The 13,742-nt window shown below is 45.7% G+C and overlaps 1 protein-coding gene across 14 annotated transcripts in view; it reads left to right on the top strand.

Moving 5' to 3' along the window:
* The window catches only part of SEPTIN6 (septin 6), a 79,853-nt gene that overhangs the window by 31,479 nt on the left and 34,632 nt on the right, over positions 1-13,742 (top strand). For all 14 annotated transcript variants that reach the window (XR_012430269.1, XR_012430272.1, XR_012430273.1 and 11 more), the window contains exons 4-5: positions 9,619-9,805; positions 13,570-13,731. Coding sequence is in view for 9 of the 14 variants with exons in the window: in XM_005594460.4 (XP_005594517.1) it covers positions 9,619-9,805; positions 13,570-13,731 (349 nt within the window). In the remaining 5 variants the exon portion in view is untranslated. The remainder of the gene's footprint in view (positions 1-9,618; positions 9,806-13,569; positions 13,732-13,742) is intronic.

Raw genomic sequence — 13,742 nt, 5'->3', positions numbered from 1 at the left:
ACAGGCCCCTTCCAAAGCTCTGTAACTAATGTTCAATCACAACGTTGTATTATTTTCCTTAGAGAGTCTTTCAAATTGCATAAGCATAAGGGCTGGAAAAACCTGGTTGTGCCCCTGGGCTAGCATTTGGAGTAAGCTTGGGGAAAAAACGGGGGGAGATGAGGCTGAAGAGGTACGCAGGTGCCAGATCACAGAAGATTTTATGATCGAGGCAAGAGGTAAAATAGGTGCTGAGATAGGGAAGAGGAGACAGATTTGCTGAATACTGAGTAGGTAAATATCAACAAGACTTGATAGAGACTTGGTGTGAGGTTGTGAAGTGTAAAGAGAAATCTAGAATGAGGCCCAAATTTCTGGCTTTGTAGAGTGGGCATTGGTGATGGCATTCCATAAGAGAACCAGGGTTCAAAATAATCAGCTCTGTTTTGGACATGTCAAGTTTGATCTGTCTGAGGAATACTGAGATACGCAATGACCTTCAGCAGTAGGCAGTTGAACACACAGAGATGGAGATCAGAAGAGGCTAGAAATATAGATTGGGTTATCAAGGTAGAGGTGATATGTTCCAACCATGGACACATGTAAAATCACCCAGGGATCAGAGTAAAGTAAGAAGAACACTGGGCTAAAGACAAAAACCTCAGGATGTTAAGTCAATAGATGGAGGAAAAGACATCCTGAAAAGGGACTGAACAGGAATAAGCAGACAGGTAGGAGGGGTCCAGGAAAGATGTTGGGGTGCCAGGCAAGGTGGCTTGCACCTGTAATCCCAGCACTTTGGGAGGCTGAGGCGGGCAGATCCCTTGAAGTCAGGTGTGCGAGACCAGCCTGGCCAACATCATGAAACCCCATCTCTACTAAAAATACAAAAATCAGCTGGGTGTGGTGGTGGGTGCCTGTAATTCCAGCTGCTCGGGTGGCTGAGGCGGGAGAATCACTTGAACCTGGGAAGCAGAGGTTGCAGTGAGCTGAGATTGCACCACTGTACTCCAGGCTGGGCGGCGGAGCAAGACTCTGTCTCAAAACAAAACAAAAAGATGTGGGGGGTTGAGAATGTATGTTAGTGAAGACTAGGTGAGGCTCAGAGATGGGGACGTGATAAGGGGTAGGTCAGGTACCATCTGCATTTAACCAGAAGTCACATGGTTATCACATGTGCTTATCTCAGAAAGGGCCATTCATCATTTTAAGCAGAGGGTCTTCTCATCCTTTCAGGATTCTCTTGCTGCTTAGATGAACTTTATGTCAAATTCTTTTATTTCCCCCTTAAAGCTACTACAACAGCCACACTCACTTCCTTATAATGAATAAATATATGTAGCTTCTTAATAATGGAACTGAGTTCTGTTTTGCATTTGAAAATCTAGAAAAAAGAAAAAAGACATCTCTTCTTTTTTTTTTTTTTTTGAGCTGGAGTCACACACTCTCACCCAGGCTAGAGTGCAGTGGCACAATCTCAGCTCACTACAATCTCCACCTCCAGGGTTCAAGTGATTCTCCTGCCTCAGCCTCCCGAGAGTAGCTGGACTCAGTTGCACACCACCACACCCTGCTAATTTTTCTGTATTTTTAATAGAGACCGGGTTTCACCATGTTGGCCAGGCTGGTCTCGAACTCCTGACCTCAAGTGATTTCCCCCCCCCCCCCCAGCCTCAGCCTCCTAAATTGCTGGGATTACAGGCATGAGCCACTGGGCCTGGCCACCTCTGCTTTTTATAGGCGTGCTTATTGTGCTAATCTTGTTTGGTTGAGAATAAATTAAACTTTGGAGAAAGGATATTTGGGCCACATTATGAGTGCTTAATCTCAGCTGCAGATGGCTCAGAAACTTCAATTACATTTCTTACAATTCTTTCAGTTACATACATTCAACATATCTAACATTGGACAATGCCTTGATAATAATGGCTTGGGAGGACTGAACAGATACTGCCCCTCAGAGGCAAATCTCCTTCCGTTATATTTTTAAGATATCCCTATTGTTTCTTCCTGATTATAAATGTGATGCATACTTATAATAAATCAAATGAAATGAAAAGCCTCCTTGAAACTGCACTAGGAGCAAGGGTGGAGTGAGCTCCAGGGATGTATAATAAAAAGCAATGTTTTCTTCATGCTGTTAGGGCCATATTAGCATAGATATGTCAGTGAAACTGCATTGAAACAGGGCATTAGAATATCCCGCTTTACAAGGGCACATGCATAAACTGGGAAGAGGAATGACTAAGCCCGGATACTGCGGAAAGCTACAATTTAAATGATGCTGGAGGCAGGGCACAGTGGCTTAAGCCTGTAATTCCAGCACTTTGGAAGGCCGAGGTGGGTGGATCACTTGAGGCCAGGAGTTCAAGACCAGCCTGGCCAACATGGTGAAACCCCCGTCTCTACTAGAAATACAAAAAATTAGCCGGGCATGGTGGTGTGTGCCTGTAATCCCAGCTACTCAGGAGGCTAAGGCACAAGAATTGCTTGAACCCAGAAGGCGGAGGTTGCAGTGAACTGAGATCATGCCATGTCTCTCCAGCCTAGACGACAGAGTGAGACTCCATCTCGAAAAATAAAAATAAAAAAGGATGCTGGAGAAAAGGGGATTTAAGGGAGAGACTGAGAAGGACAGGCTGGAGAGGGGAGTGCTTAGGAACCTAGGCTTTGGTCTCAGACCTGGCTTGAAATTTCATCTTGCTGTCTTTTTAGCCCAGGGATCTTGAACAAGGTACTTACATTTTCTATGCCTCAGTTTTCTCATCTGTAAAATGGGGATGATGATGATGGTAATAATAATAATAACACCTACCTTAGAGAGTTGTGGTGAAGCACATTTGACGTGTGTGGAATGTGAAATGCTCAAACACCTGGCACAGAGTTACTGCCTCATAAACTGAAGATATTATGATCATGATTTTTATTGATTGAAGAATCAAGGGACAGCTAAATCATGTAGCATATGGGAGGGAATGATACGTGGTATCCAGGAAGACCAGAACTGAAAAATATTCATTGGGTTTGGTGATATGAAGGTCAGTAATACATTTCAGAATAATAGTTCGAGGGGAACTGTGGGTAGAAGCCAGATTACTGTGATTGCTGAGTGAATGGAAAGTAAGGATGTAAAGGCATCAGAACAGCTAAAAGAGCAGTGGAACAGAAAAGTCAGTCTAAGACCAGATTCCTGCTCATATGGAAATTTAGCATATGTAAGTCAGCAGGGGAAGAATGGACTATTCAAGAGATGATGCTGGGAAAATAGGCCATCTATTTAGGAAAAAAATAAAACGAGACCCTCTCACACAAACACCATTCACAAAAATAGATTCCCATTGGACTAAAAACAGATTTCTAAAAATACAAGGAGAAAACATCAGAGAATATTTTTATAACTTTGGGGGTAGAGAAGGCTTTTCCAATCGTGACGCAAAATTCAAAAGTCATAGAAGAAAAGACTGATGGATTTAAATTCATTAAAATAAAAAACCATTTTATATTGAAAGATACCATAAACAAAAGTAAAAACAAGCTACAGATGGGGAGAAGATATTTGCAGCCTAAATAATAGACAAAGGATTCTTCTAAAATGGAAAAAGAGCTTCTACAATTTAATAAGAAATAAATAGTTTACAGAAGGGGAAATACTAATGTACAATCAACATAGGAAATGATGGTCATGCAACTTCCCCAGTAATTAGAGAAATGCAAAATGAAACAATGAAATATTTTTTATCCATCAGATCTGCAAAAACAAAAAGATGGTATATTATCCACTAACACGAGGTAATTTCATTCATGTTGATGGGACTGAAACTTGATGTAGACTTTTTGGAGGGCAAACTTGGCAGTATCTATTAAAATTTTAGATGTGAATGATTTATGACCCAGCAGTTCCACCTTTAAGTATGCAGCCTAGAGAAGCAGCTGCGCATGCTCCTGAGAAGCATACAGAAAGCATGTTCACTGCAGCTTTGGTTATGGAATGAAAAACAACTTAAACAGTCTAAATTTCTACAAACAGAGCAATTAAATAAACTGTGGAATTACCATACCATGGAATTGTGTTTACCAGTTTAATAGAATGAGGTAGATCCATATATACTCACATGGCTAGATCTCCAGGATATGTTGTTAAGTGAAAAAAAGAAGTTGCAGAATGATCATGATGCCATGTGTGTAAATCTGCCCCATTCCCTCCAATAAAACCACAAACATTTCTCTCTATTTGTGTGTGTAGATGCATAGAAAAAGGTCTGGAAAAGTAATCAGCAAACTGAAAATAGAGGTTATCTGTGAGAAAGGAAGAATTGGTATTCTTTTATTTTATTTTATTTATTTATTTATTTTTGAGCGGGAGTCTTGCACTGTCTCCCAGGCTGGAGTGCAGTGGCGTGATCTCGCCTCACTGCAAGCTGGGCCTCACGGGTTCACGCCATTCTCCTGCCTCAGCCTCCCGAGTAGCTGGGACTACAGGCGCCTGCCACCCCGCACGGCTAATTTTTTTTTTATTTTTTTTGTATTTTTAGTAGAGAGGGAGTTTCACCACGTTAGCCAGGATGGTCTCAATCTCCTGACCTCATGATCTGCACGCCTCGGCCTCCCAAAGTGCTGGGATTACAGACGTGAGCCATCGAGCCCGGCTGAGAATAGGTGTTATTGCATGAATAAATTTAGGTCAAGCGTGGTGGCTTTTACCTGTAATCCCAACACTTTGTGGGGCCAAGGTAGGAGGATCACTTGAGCCCAAAAGTTCAGGACAAGCCTGGGGTAACATAAAGAAACCCCGTCTCTACAAAAAAATAAAAAATTAGCCAGGCGTGGTGGTGTACACCTGTAGTCCCAGATACTCAGAAGGCTGAGGCAGAAGAATCACTTGAGCCCATGAGTTCAAGGTCACAGTGAGCTATGATCATGCCATTGTTCCCCCACATGGGCAACAGAGCGAGGCCTCATCTCTGAAAAAGAGATAAAAAAGAAAACTTGTCTGAGCCGGGAGAAATACACAAGGCCAGTCTAGAGGGGGACAAGGAGGTCAGGGGCAACTCTTGAGGATGGGAGAGATGATGAGGGTTTAAACAGGAAGAGAAGCTTTGAGGATAGAGAGGAGGGGCAGATTTGAGAGAATTCACAAGACTGAGAACCAAGTTGCTGTGGTAACCTAGTCCACTTTATAAACTTTTTTATTTTATTTTTATTTTTTGAGATGGAGTCTCGCTCTGTCACCCAGACTGGAGTGCAGTGGTGCAATCTCGGCTCACTGCAACCTCCGCCTCCTGGGTTCACGCCATTCTCCTGCCTCAGCCTCCCAAGTAGCTGGGACTACAGACGCCCACCACCAGGCCTGGCTAATTACCCACTTTATAAACTTAAATGTCTACTATGTGACAAGTACAGTGTGAGGTGTCAGAGATACTAAGAAATAAGGCACAGTCTTTTTTTTTTTTTTTTTGAGACGGAATCTCGCTCTGTGGCCAGGCTGGAGTGCAGTGGTGCAATCTTGGCTCACTGCAACCTCCACCTCCCAGGTTCAAGCAAGTGTCCTGCCTCAGCCTCGCACATAGCTGGGACTACAGGTGCCCACCACCATGCCTGGCTAATTTTTGTATTTTTAGTAGAGGTGGGGTTTCACCATGTTGGCAGGGCTGGTCTTGAACTCCTGACATCAGGTAATCCGTCTGCTTCGGTCTCCCAAAGTGCTGGAATTACGGGTGTGAGCCACCGCACCTGGCCTCCACATTTTCTTTATTTTATTTATTTATTTATTTATTTATTTATTGAGATGGAGTCTCGCTCTGTTGCCCAGGCTGGAGTGCAGTGGCTCAATCACAGCTCACCGCAACCTCCGCCTCCTGGGTTCAAGCAATTCTCCTGCCTCAGCCTCTTGAGTAGCTGGGATTACAGGCACCCGCCACCATGCCTGGCTAATTATTGTATTTTCAGTAGAGACGGGGTTTCACCCTGTTGGTCAGGCTGGTTTGGAACTCCTGACCTCGTGATCTGCCCGTCTCGGCCTCCCAAAGTGCTGGGATTACAGGCGTGAGCCACAGCGCCCGGCCTCCACATTTTCTTTATCCGGTCATCAGTTGATGGACATTTGGGTTGTTTCTACCTTTGGGCTACTGTGAATAATTTACTCAAGCTGGGTTCACCAAGTCCCACCTCCCTGGCCTTTTTCCCATTGCTCAAACCTGTCAGACTGGCTTCTGCCTCAGGACCATCCTCACATTTGCTCTTCCCTCTGCCTGGAATGCTCTTCGCCCAGATCTCTCCATGGCTCTCTCATCCTCATCCTTGCGGCTCAAATGTCACACCCTTAGAGAAGCCTTCCCTGATCACTGTATTTAAAGTAGTTGAACCCTCAATCACATGTATATCCCATTATCCTATTGGAGTATCTTCATAGTACATATCATTATCCAAAATGAATAAGAATTATTGTCTAGACCAGGGGTTATTTTGTGCCATTGGCCCCGTTAGCAATCTAGTGAGGCCTGTGGGCTCATTCTCAAAATAATGTTTTTAAATGCCTAAAATATACCAAGTATACTAAAAATACAGTTATTAAAATATTTAAAAATTGTGACTTAGTAATCTATGTGCTTCTCTATCAATTCTGGAAGTAATAATATCTATATGCAGGCTTAATAATTATCAGAATTTGGATGTAATGAGTATAAATGCCATTTTGAGCTATTTGCAACAACTGGAATGGGAAATGATGGTATCAGTGATTTCTATTGGTTATGAAATCACAGGTACTGCTAACATTACTATAGATTGTTACCTATGTCTGTAGCTGAAGAAACTGCTAAACTTCAGTTAGAGATTAGTGAAAAAGATGTATTTTTTTCCTATCCAAGTTCACAGATCCTCTGAATTCTATTCACAGAACCTAGGAGGTCCATGAACCCTGTGTTAAGAACGGCTGTCTTGAAATGTCAAAGATTATCAGTAGTGATGGGGAGGGATGGAGTCTGTTGGAGCTGGTTTTGGTCGAAGATGGAGGAGATGAGGAGATCACAGTGAGCAAGGGAATCAAGAGCTAGAAGAAAGCTGCGCTCTCTGCCCATCCATGGGACTTTGGTGTGGAGATGAAGAAATTTCCAGTTGAGAAGGACATGAGAAAAGCAGCATCTCTGAAGGATAGTCAGGTGTCATTTAGAGGAAGGAAGCAGTTTGGGAGGAGGTAGCCTATAAGAATAAAAGATTTAGTTTACCACCCACTGGAGTCCAGTGAGCAGCACAACAGAGTGTGGGAGAGAGGTGGCCACCGTGGGAAGATGAGTCACTAAGGCCGGGGGTGGAGGGAACGCAGAGCAGCAGGGGAAACTTTACTATGTTCCAGACAGCAGGCTAGACGTGGAGGATACAGAGATGAATAAGACGAAGAGAAATCACCCATTTAGGATTCGTCTGCACCAAATCCTGGTGGCTGATTGGCTGATTTGGCTGGTCTGATCCATGTACATTTTGGGAGCTTCCGAGAGCCAGAGGCAATTGCAGTAAGACAGGCACAGGGTATCACTACAGATTCCGGGGTGGGGCGGGGGGAGCTAAAAAATGTACTTTTTAGCTTTATTTTCTTTCCTCCTTTGATTCCTTCTGCAAAGCAAAAAATGAAGTTAAAAAAAAAAGTAATGTAATTGAGAAAAAAAATGAAGCAGTGCCATCATCAACTATTTCAAATCAGCAAAACATCCAAAAATTAATTAGATAAGCCTAGGGGATACATCCCCCACCCTCACTCCAAATTCGTCAGGAACCTTCTAAGGATCTTTGCAACCAAGAGATTCTTTGATGCGATTACCCTTCAGAACAGTGGCTCAGAGGGATCAAAGGAATAAAGAAAGGACTGTGTTTTTAGAGTTTTCTCTGGGGCTCAGGAGGTGGAGGTTGCAGTGAGCGGAGATCGCGCCACCGCAGTCCTGCCTGGGCTACGGAGCGAAACTCCATCTAAAATAAAAGATTTTTCTCTGGGGCTCCAGAGATAGCCTGAACCTGGATCTCAGCTCTGGCTGCAGCTCTCAGAATCTAGGATCCTGTGATTCTTTTTTAAAAGGCTATTTCCCCCTTCTCTACTAGGGGGATCTTTCAAAAAGGCTCAGCCTGGGAGCTGCTGCAGGTAGGAGGCATTGGCTGGACCCAGCTCCTCCTTTGATCATCATGTTCTGTTCTGGCAGCGGTATCTGAAAACTCCCTGCCCTGGGCCCACATGACCAGCCTCTTCTAGCCTGAAGGGAGGCAGCCCCTCAGCCAGAGAGGCAGCAGACAGATAGGAGAGATGAGAACAAGAGGCAGAGCTGAGTTAAGCTGACCTAGTTAAAGCAGAAGGAGGCTGTAGGGGTGACAGGGATGACGTGGGAGGGGACTGGGAAAGGGAGAGAGGGAAGTTTCCCAGGGAGGCCCAGGACAGAGAGACATAGAGGGCTGACTGTTGTTTAAGAAGCCTTGGCAAGACTTGGGGGCCACCTAGAGGAGCCGTGTGTGGAGACTCAGTGAGCTGGCAGGCCTGTGTCCACGTGTGCAGGGTGTGCAGGGGGGAGTAGCTTTACCAGATTTTGCCTGGATACTTAGTTTTGTTTGTTTGTTTGTTTGTTTGTTTGTTTTTGGAGACGAGGTCTCACTCTGTTGCCCAGGCTGGAGTGCAGTGGCGTGATCTCCGCTCACTACAACCCCTGCTTCGCGGGTTCAAGCGATTCTCCTGCCTCATCCTCCTGAGTAGCTGGGACTACAGGCATGAGCCACCACACCTGGCTAATTTTTGTATTTTTAGTAGAGACGAGGTTTTGCCATGTTGCCCAGGCTGGTCTCGAACTCCTGACCTCAGGAGATATGCCCGCCTCAGCCTCCCAAAGTGCTGGGATTACAGCCATGATCCACTGTGCCTGGCCTGAATACTTAGATTTTAAAGTCACCACCTTGGCAGAAATGAGAATCAGAAAAATATCTTGACCTTGGGGGAGCCAAGTGGGGAGCTCCACTAAACCTAGCAAGAATGAGCAAAAGCCTTGAATGTGCTCACAAGATTGCCCAGCAGTGGGCCAAAGAGAGGTCTCGTTACCCACTGTGTACCCAGCTCTCATCTAGGCACTGTAGGGCAACATAAAGGAAGCAAAGACATGAGCCCAGCTTGGAGGAAAATCAGCCCCTCTACAGATACGGCCAGTGAGCTCCATGCTGTGTTGGGACCCTCTGAGGGACAGAGAAGTGCCCTTCACAGGCCCTGCCCTTTAGGAAGACAATCTAGTTGAGAGAATCTTTGTGAAGCAACAATAAGTAATTGAATGCCATTTCTTGTTATGCCCCTGACTCGCAGAAGGGATTTCTGGCATAAGTGGGGAAGGCCGTAGGAAGGAGGAGGGCATTAAGCTGAGCCCTGAGGTCTGGGAGGGCAGAATTGGGATGAGGAGAGAGAAAGGGGCGTTCTAGTGAAGGTGCACAGATGGGCATATGTTTGGCTCACGTAGAGACCAAGAAGGTGGCCACGCTGACAAGATCGGAGGCCCACTGAAGGGAGATGGAGAAATGCAGCTGGATGGGAGAGAGTCAGGATTACAGAGGGCATTTGAAACTTCCAAAAGGGACAGGGTCAAAATCCAAGTTTTTGACGGGGTTCACCTCTGTCCTTTTTAGCTACAAGCCCATCGTGGAATTCATTGACGCACAATTCGAGGCCTACCTGCAGGAAGAGCTGAAGATCCGAAGAGTGCTGCACACCTACCATGACTCCCGGATCCATGTCTGCTTGTATTTCATTGCCCCCACGGGTCATTCCCTGAAGTCTCTGGACCTAGTGACTATGAAGAAGCTGGACAGTAAGGTATAGGAGGCAGGGGCGGGGGCGCTGGGGGCTCACCCTTACTGATCTCTTGTGCAAAGTAGATGTGGGATTCCGGGAGAGATTTGTGGCATCCTCATCCTCTCCCTCATTCCCTGTCCCTCCATAAAGATGGTGTTATGGATCCAGCACCAGCATCATACACTTTGTGATCTGTTTTCCCAGCACTAGGGATGGGCTTGCCCTGAGCTGTCTTTCTGCCCTGATCCGTCTTGGAGACTAGCAAGACGGCTCCCTGGGTCTAAGGGCAAAGGCTTTGGCAATGGAAAGCTGTTTTTTCTTTGTCCCATTGTTAACTGGCTAGAATCAAACATGCAAACTTGACTTTGAAAGTTACCATTCTTACTATCAATAATTACTTTTATGATTGCAGTTAACATTAAAACCCTCATTATATGCCCACCCCATGAAGTACACATTATTGTTAGCCTCATTTTACAGAAGAGAAAACTGAAGCTCTGAGAGGTTAAGTGACTTGCTCATTGTCATATTGCTAGCTACTGGTAGAGTGCAGATTCTGTGACACTCAGATCTGTGACCCCATGTTATAATGCTTCTATGCCCGAGAAAGATGGCTGTGGGAATCAGGCATCGTCTTGCTTTAAGAAAAACTTGGCTGGGCGTGGTAGCTCACGCCTGTAATCCCAGCACTGTGGGAGGCCGAGGTGGGTGGATCACGAGGTCAGGAGATCGAGACCATCCTGGCTAACACAATGAAACCCCGTCTCTACTAAAAATACAAAAAAAGGCCAGGCGTGGTGGCGGGCGCCTGTAGTCCCAGCTACTTGGGAGGCTGAGGCAGGAGAATGGCATGAACCTGGGAGGTGGAGCTTGCAGTGAGCCAAGATTGGGCCATTGCACTCCAGCCTGGGTGAGAGAGCAAGACTCCGTCTCAAAAAAAAAAAAAAAAAATACCATGGCCGGGCGCGGTGGCTCAAGCCTGTAATCCCAGCACTTTGGGAGGCCGAGACGGGCGGATCACAAGGTCAGGAGATCGAGGCCATCCTGGCTAACACGGTGAAAACCCGTCTCTACTAAAAAATACAAAAAACTAGCCGGGCGAGGTGACGGGCGCCTGTAGTCCCATCTCGGGACTGAGGCAGGAGAATGGCGTAAACCCGGGAGGTGGAGCTTGCAGTGAGCTGAGATCCGGCCACTGCACTCCAGCCTGGGCGACAGAGCGAGACTCTGTCTCAAAAAAAAAAAAAAAAAAAAAAAAGCCAAAACAAAACAAAAAACTTAAAAATGCAAATTCTATACCATGTATAAATTATACAATGATTCTTCATGTTAGAGGATTATTTGCTTTACAAAAGAATTGATCACGGGATTCTTCAGAAAGCCTAATTACATTTTCACCTACCATTTAATGTGTGCCAGATGCTGTGATGAGTACTTTATATGCATTATTTTATTTTTTCCTTCCAATAATCCAGCAGTGAGTACTATTATTATTCCCATTTCACTCATGATGAAATTGAGGGGCAGAAAGTCAAGTCACTTGCTCAACCTCAGACAACTTGAAATGGGTCTGGGATTTGGACCTAGCTCTGACTCCATGGTCTTTTATTTTACAAAAACTGAATTTAGGCTGGGCTTGGTGGCTCATGCCTATAATCCCACACTTTGGGAGGCCAAGGTGGGCGGATCATCTGAGGTCAGGAGTTCGAGACCAGCCTGGCCAAGCCAACATGGCGAAACCCCGTCTCTACTAAAAATACAAAAATTATCTGGGCATGGTGTTGCACACCTGTAATCCCAGCTACTGGGGAGGCTCAGGCAGGAGAATCACTTGAACCTGGAAGTGGAGGTTGCAGTGAGCCGGAATCATGCCACTGCACTCCAGCCTGGGTGACAGAGCAAGACTATATACCAAACAATAATAATCGAATTTACATGCAGCCATTTAGTAGCACATCCACTCTAAAACTGAATTTCAGCTCTCATCAGAATAGGAACGGTTTTTCATTTTTTGCAGCAATGGGCTCATGGCCCATAAATAAAAGGCTGCTCTTGAAATGTGGCCATGCCCTGCATGTCCTGTATAGGGGCATTGGTGAGCCACATGGCTGCAGGCCTGGTGGATGGGCTGAGTTAAACCTTTGATATATATGTGTGTGTCTGTATATATATATATATTTTTAAATTAATTAATTAATTTTTTTTGAGATGGAATTTCACTCTTATTGTCCAGGCTGGAATGCAATGGCACGATCTTAGCTCACCGCAACCTCCGCCTCCCGGGTTCAAGCAATTCTCCTGCCTCAGCCTCCCGAGTAGCTGGGATCATAGGCATGCGCTACCACACCCGGATACTTTTTATTTTTAGTAGAGACAGGATTTCACCATGTTGGCCAGGCTGGTCTCAAACTCCCGACCTCAGGTGATCCACCCCTCGGCCTCCCAAAGTGCTGGGATTATAGGCATGAGCCACTGCTCCCGGCCTGATATATGTTTATGGTGTGTCAATGGGGACCTGGCGAAAGTGCCAAGGAGAATAGGCTCTGCCTGCTGTTTCATCTTGGCAAGGGCATTGACCCCTCTGCCCGCGAAAGACTTCAAGGGAGGTGCCTCCAAGGTTCAGTCTTTCTTTGACCCACCACCTGTGTGGTATCAGCCTTCAGAGGCACTCCTAAGCCAAAGTGCAAAGGAGGCAGGATTTATCTTTCACGTCTGGTGCTCCCAGACTCCCCTTTCAGAGCCCGGGGCCTGAGTGCCACCTATGCCCCCCACTCCCCCACCCCCCCACCCCCCTGTTGGAGTCTCCTGGCAGGAATGATTATGCTCTCCATGTCAACTTGACCTTAGTGTGCTCTGTCTCACAAACACGCGTGCATTTCAAGTTTCTTTACCTTCTGACAGTAAAAGCCTTGTCCCTTCTTGGAGCAATTTCAAGGATTAGGGTTCAGGTGGACTGAACTTTTGGTTGGCATTAGGCCTTTCTCCTGATGCCTGAAATTGGGCATTTATACTGCTTTTCTTACTCAGAAATTAACCATGAGACTCAGGCAGTATAATTCTTTTTGCATAAGTCTCAGATCAAATTGTAACTAGAGGTTCTTCCTCACCTAACCGAGTTGGTTATTCAGTGTCTCTTGCCAGAAAGAGAGCCAGGTGTACATCCTCGCTGAGCACTGTCCTGCCTCCTTTCCCTGCCATCTCTCATGTGGGTCCATATCACGCCCGGCTGGGGCTAGCCCGGACTCGATGGGTTGGAACAATTTACTGTTAGCAAGAAGAGGCCACCTCTCCCCTGTCAGCCACAGATTCCCAGCTATCACCTTTCTGCTTCATATCTCCCAAGCAGTAACCTTGATACCAAGATATCATACAGCTCATCAGTTTGGATCTGAACTGGTAGACAGCTCATGCTTAAGACTATGGACTTAGGAATAAGGCTGAGTTTGGATTCGAATCCCAGTTCTGCTACTTACCTGCTCCATGGCCTTGGACAAGTTACTTAACCTCCCTATGCCTTAATTTCTCATTGGCAAAATAGTAATAATACCTCCTGGAAAGAAGGGTTATTGTCAGGATTAATTGTGCTAATTCATGTAAAGCACTTAGTTCAGTGCCTAGCACAGTTAGTACTTGTCGTTTATTGTATTGTCATTTGGCTACAGAAGCGGCCAGTCCTTGACCACTGGGCTGAGCGGCTCCCTCTGGCAGCTGGTGGAAGTCTTAGGTGATGCTGCTATCAGTTGCAGGTTACCAACAATGACCCCGCTTTGCCCTCCTCTCCCTAGGTGAACATCATCCCCATCATTGCCAAAGCAGATGCCATTTCGAAGAGTGAGCTAACGAAGTTCAAAATCAAAATCACCAGCGAGCTTGTCAGCAACGGAGTCCAGATCTATCAGTTTCCTACAGATGATGAGTCAGTAGCAGAGATCAATGGAACCATGAATGTGAGTGGGAG

This window comes from Macaca fascicularis, chromosome X (assembly GCF_037993035.2).
Source record: "Macaca fascicularis isolate 582-1 chromosome X, T2T-MFA8v1.1".
In the NCBI taxonomy this organism is placed as follows: domain Eukaryota; kingdom Metazoa; phylum Chordata; class Mammalia; order Primates; family Cercopithecidae; genus Macaca; species Macaca fascicularis.
Note: the sequence above shows the minus strand (reverse complement) of the source record. Positions and strands in the feature narration are given on the sequence as shown.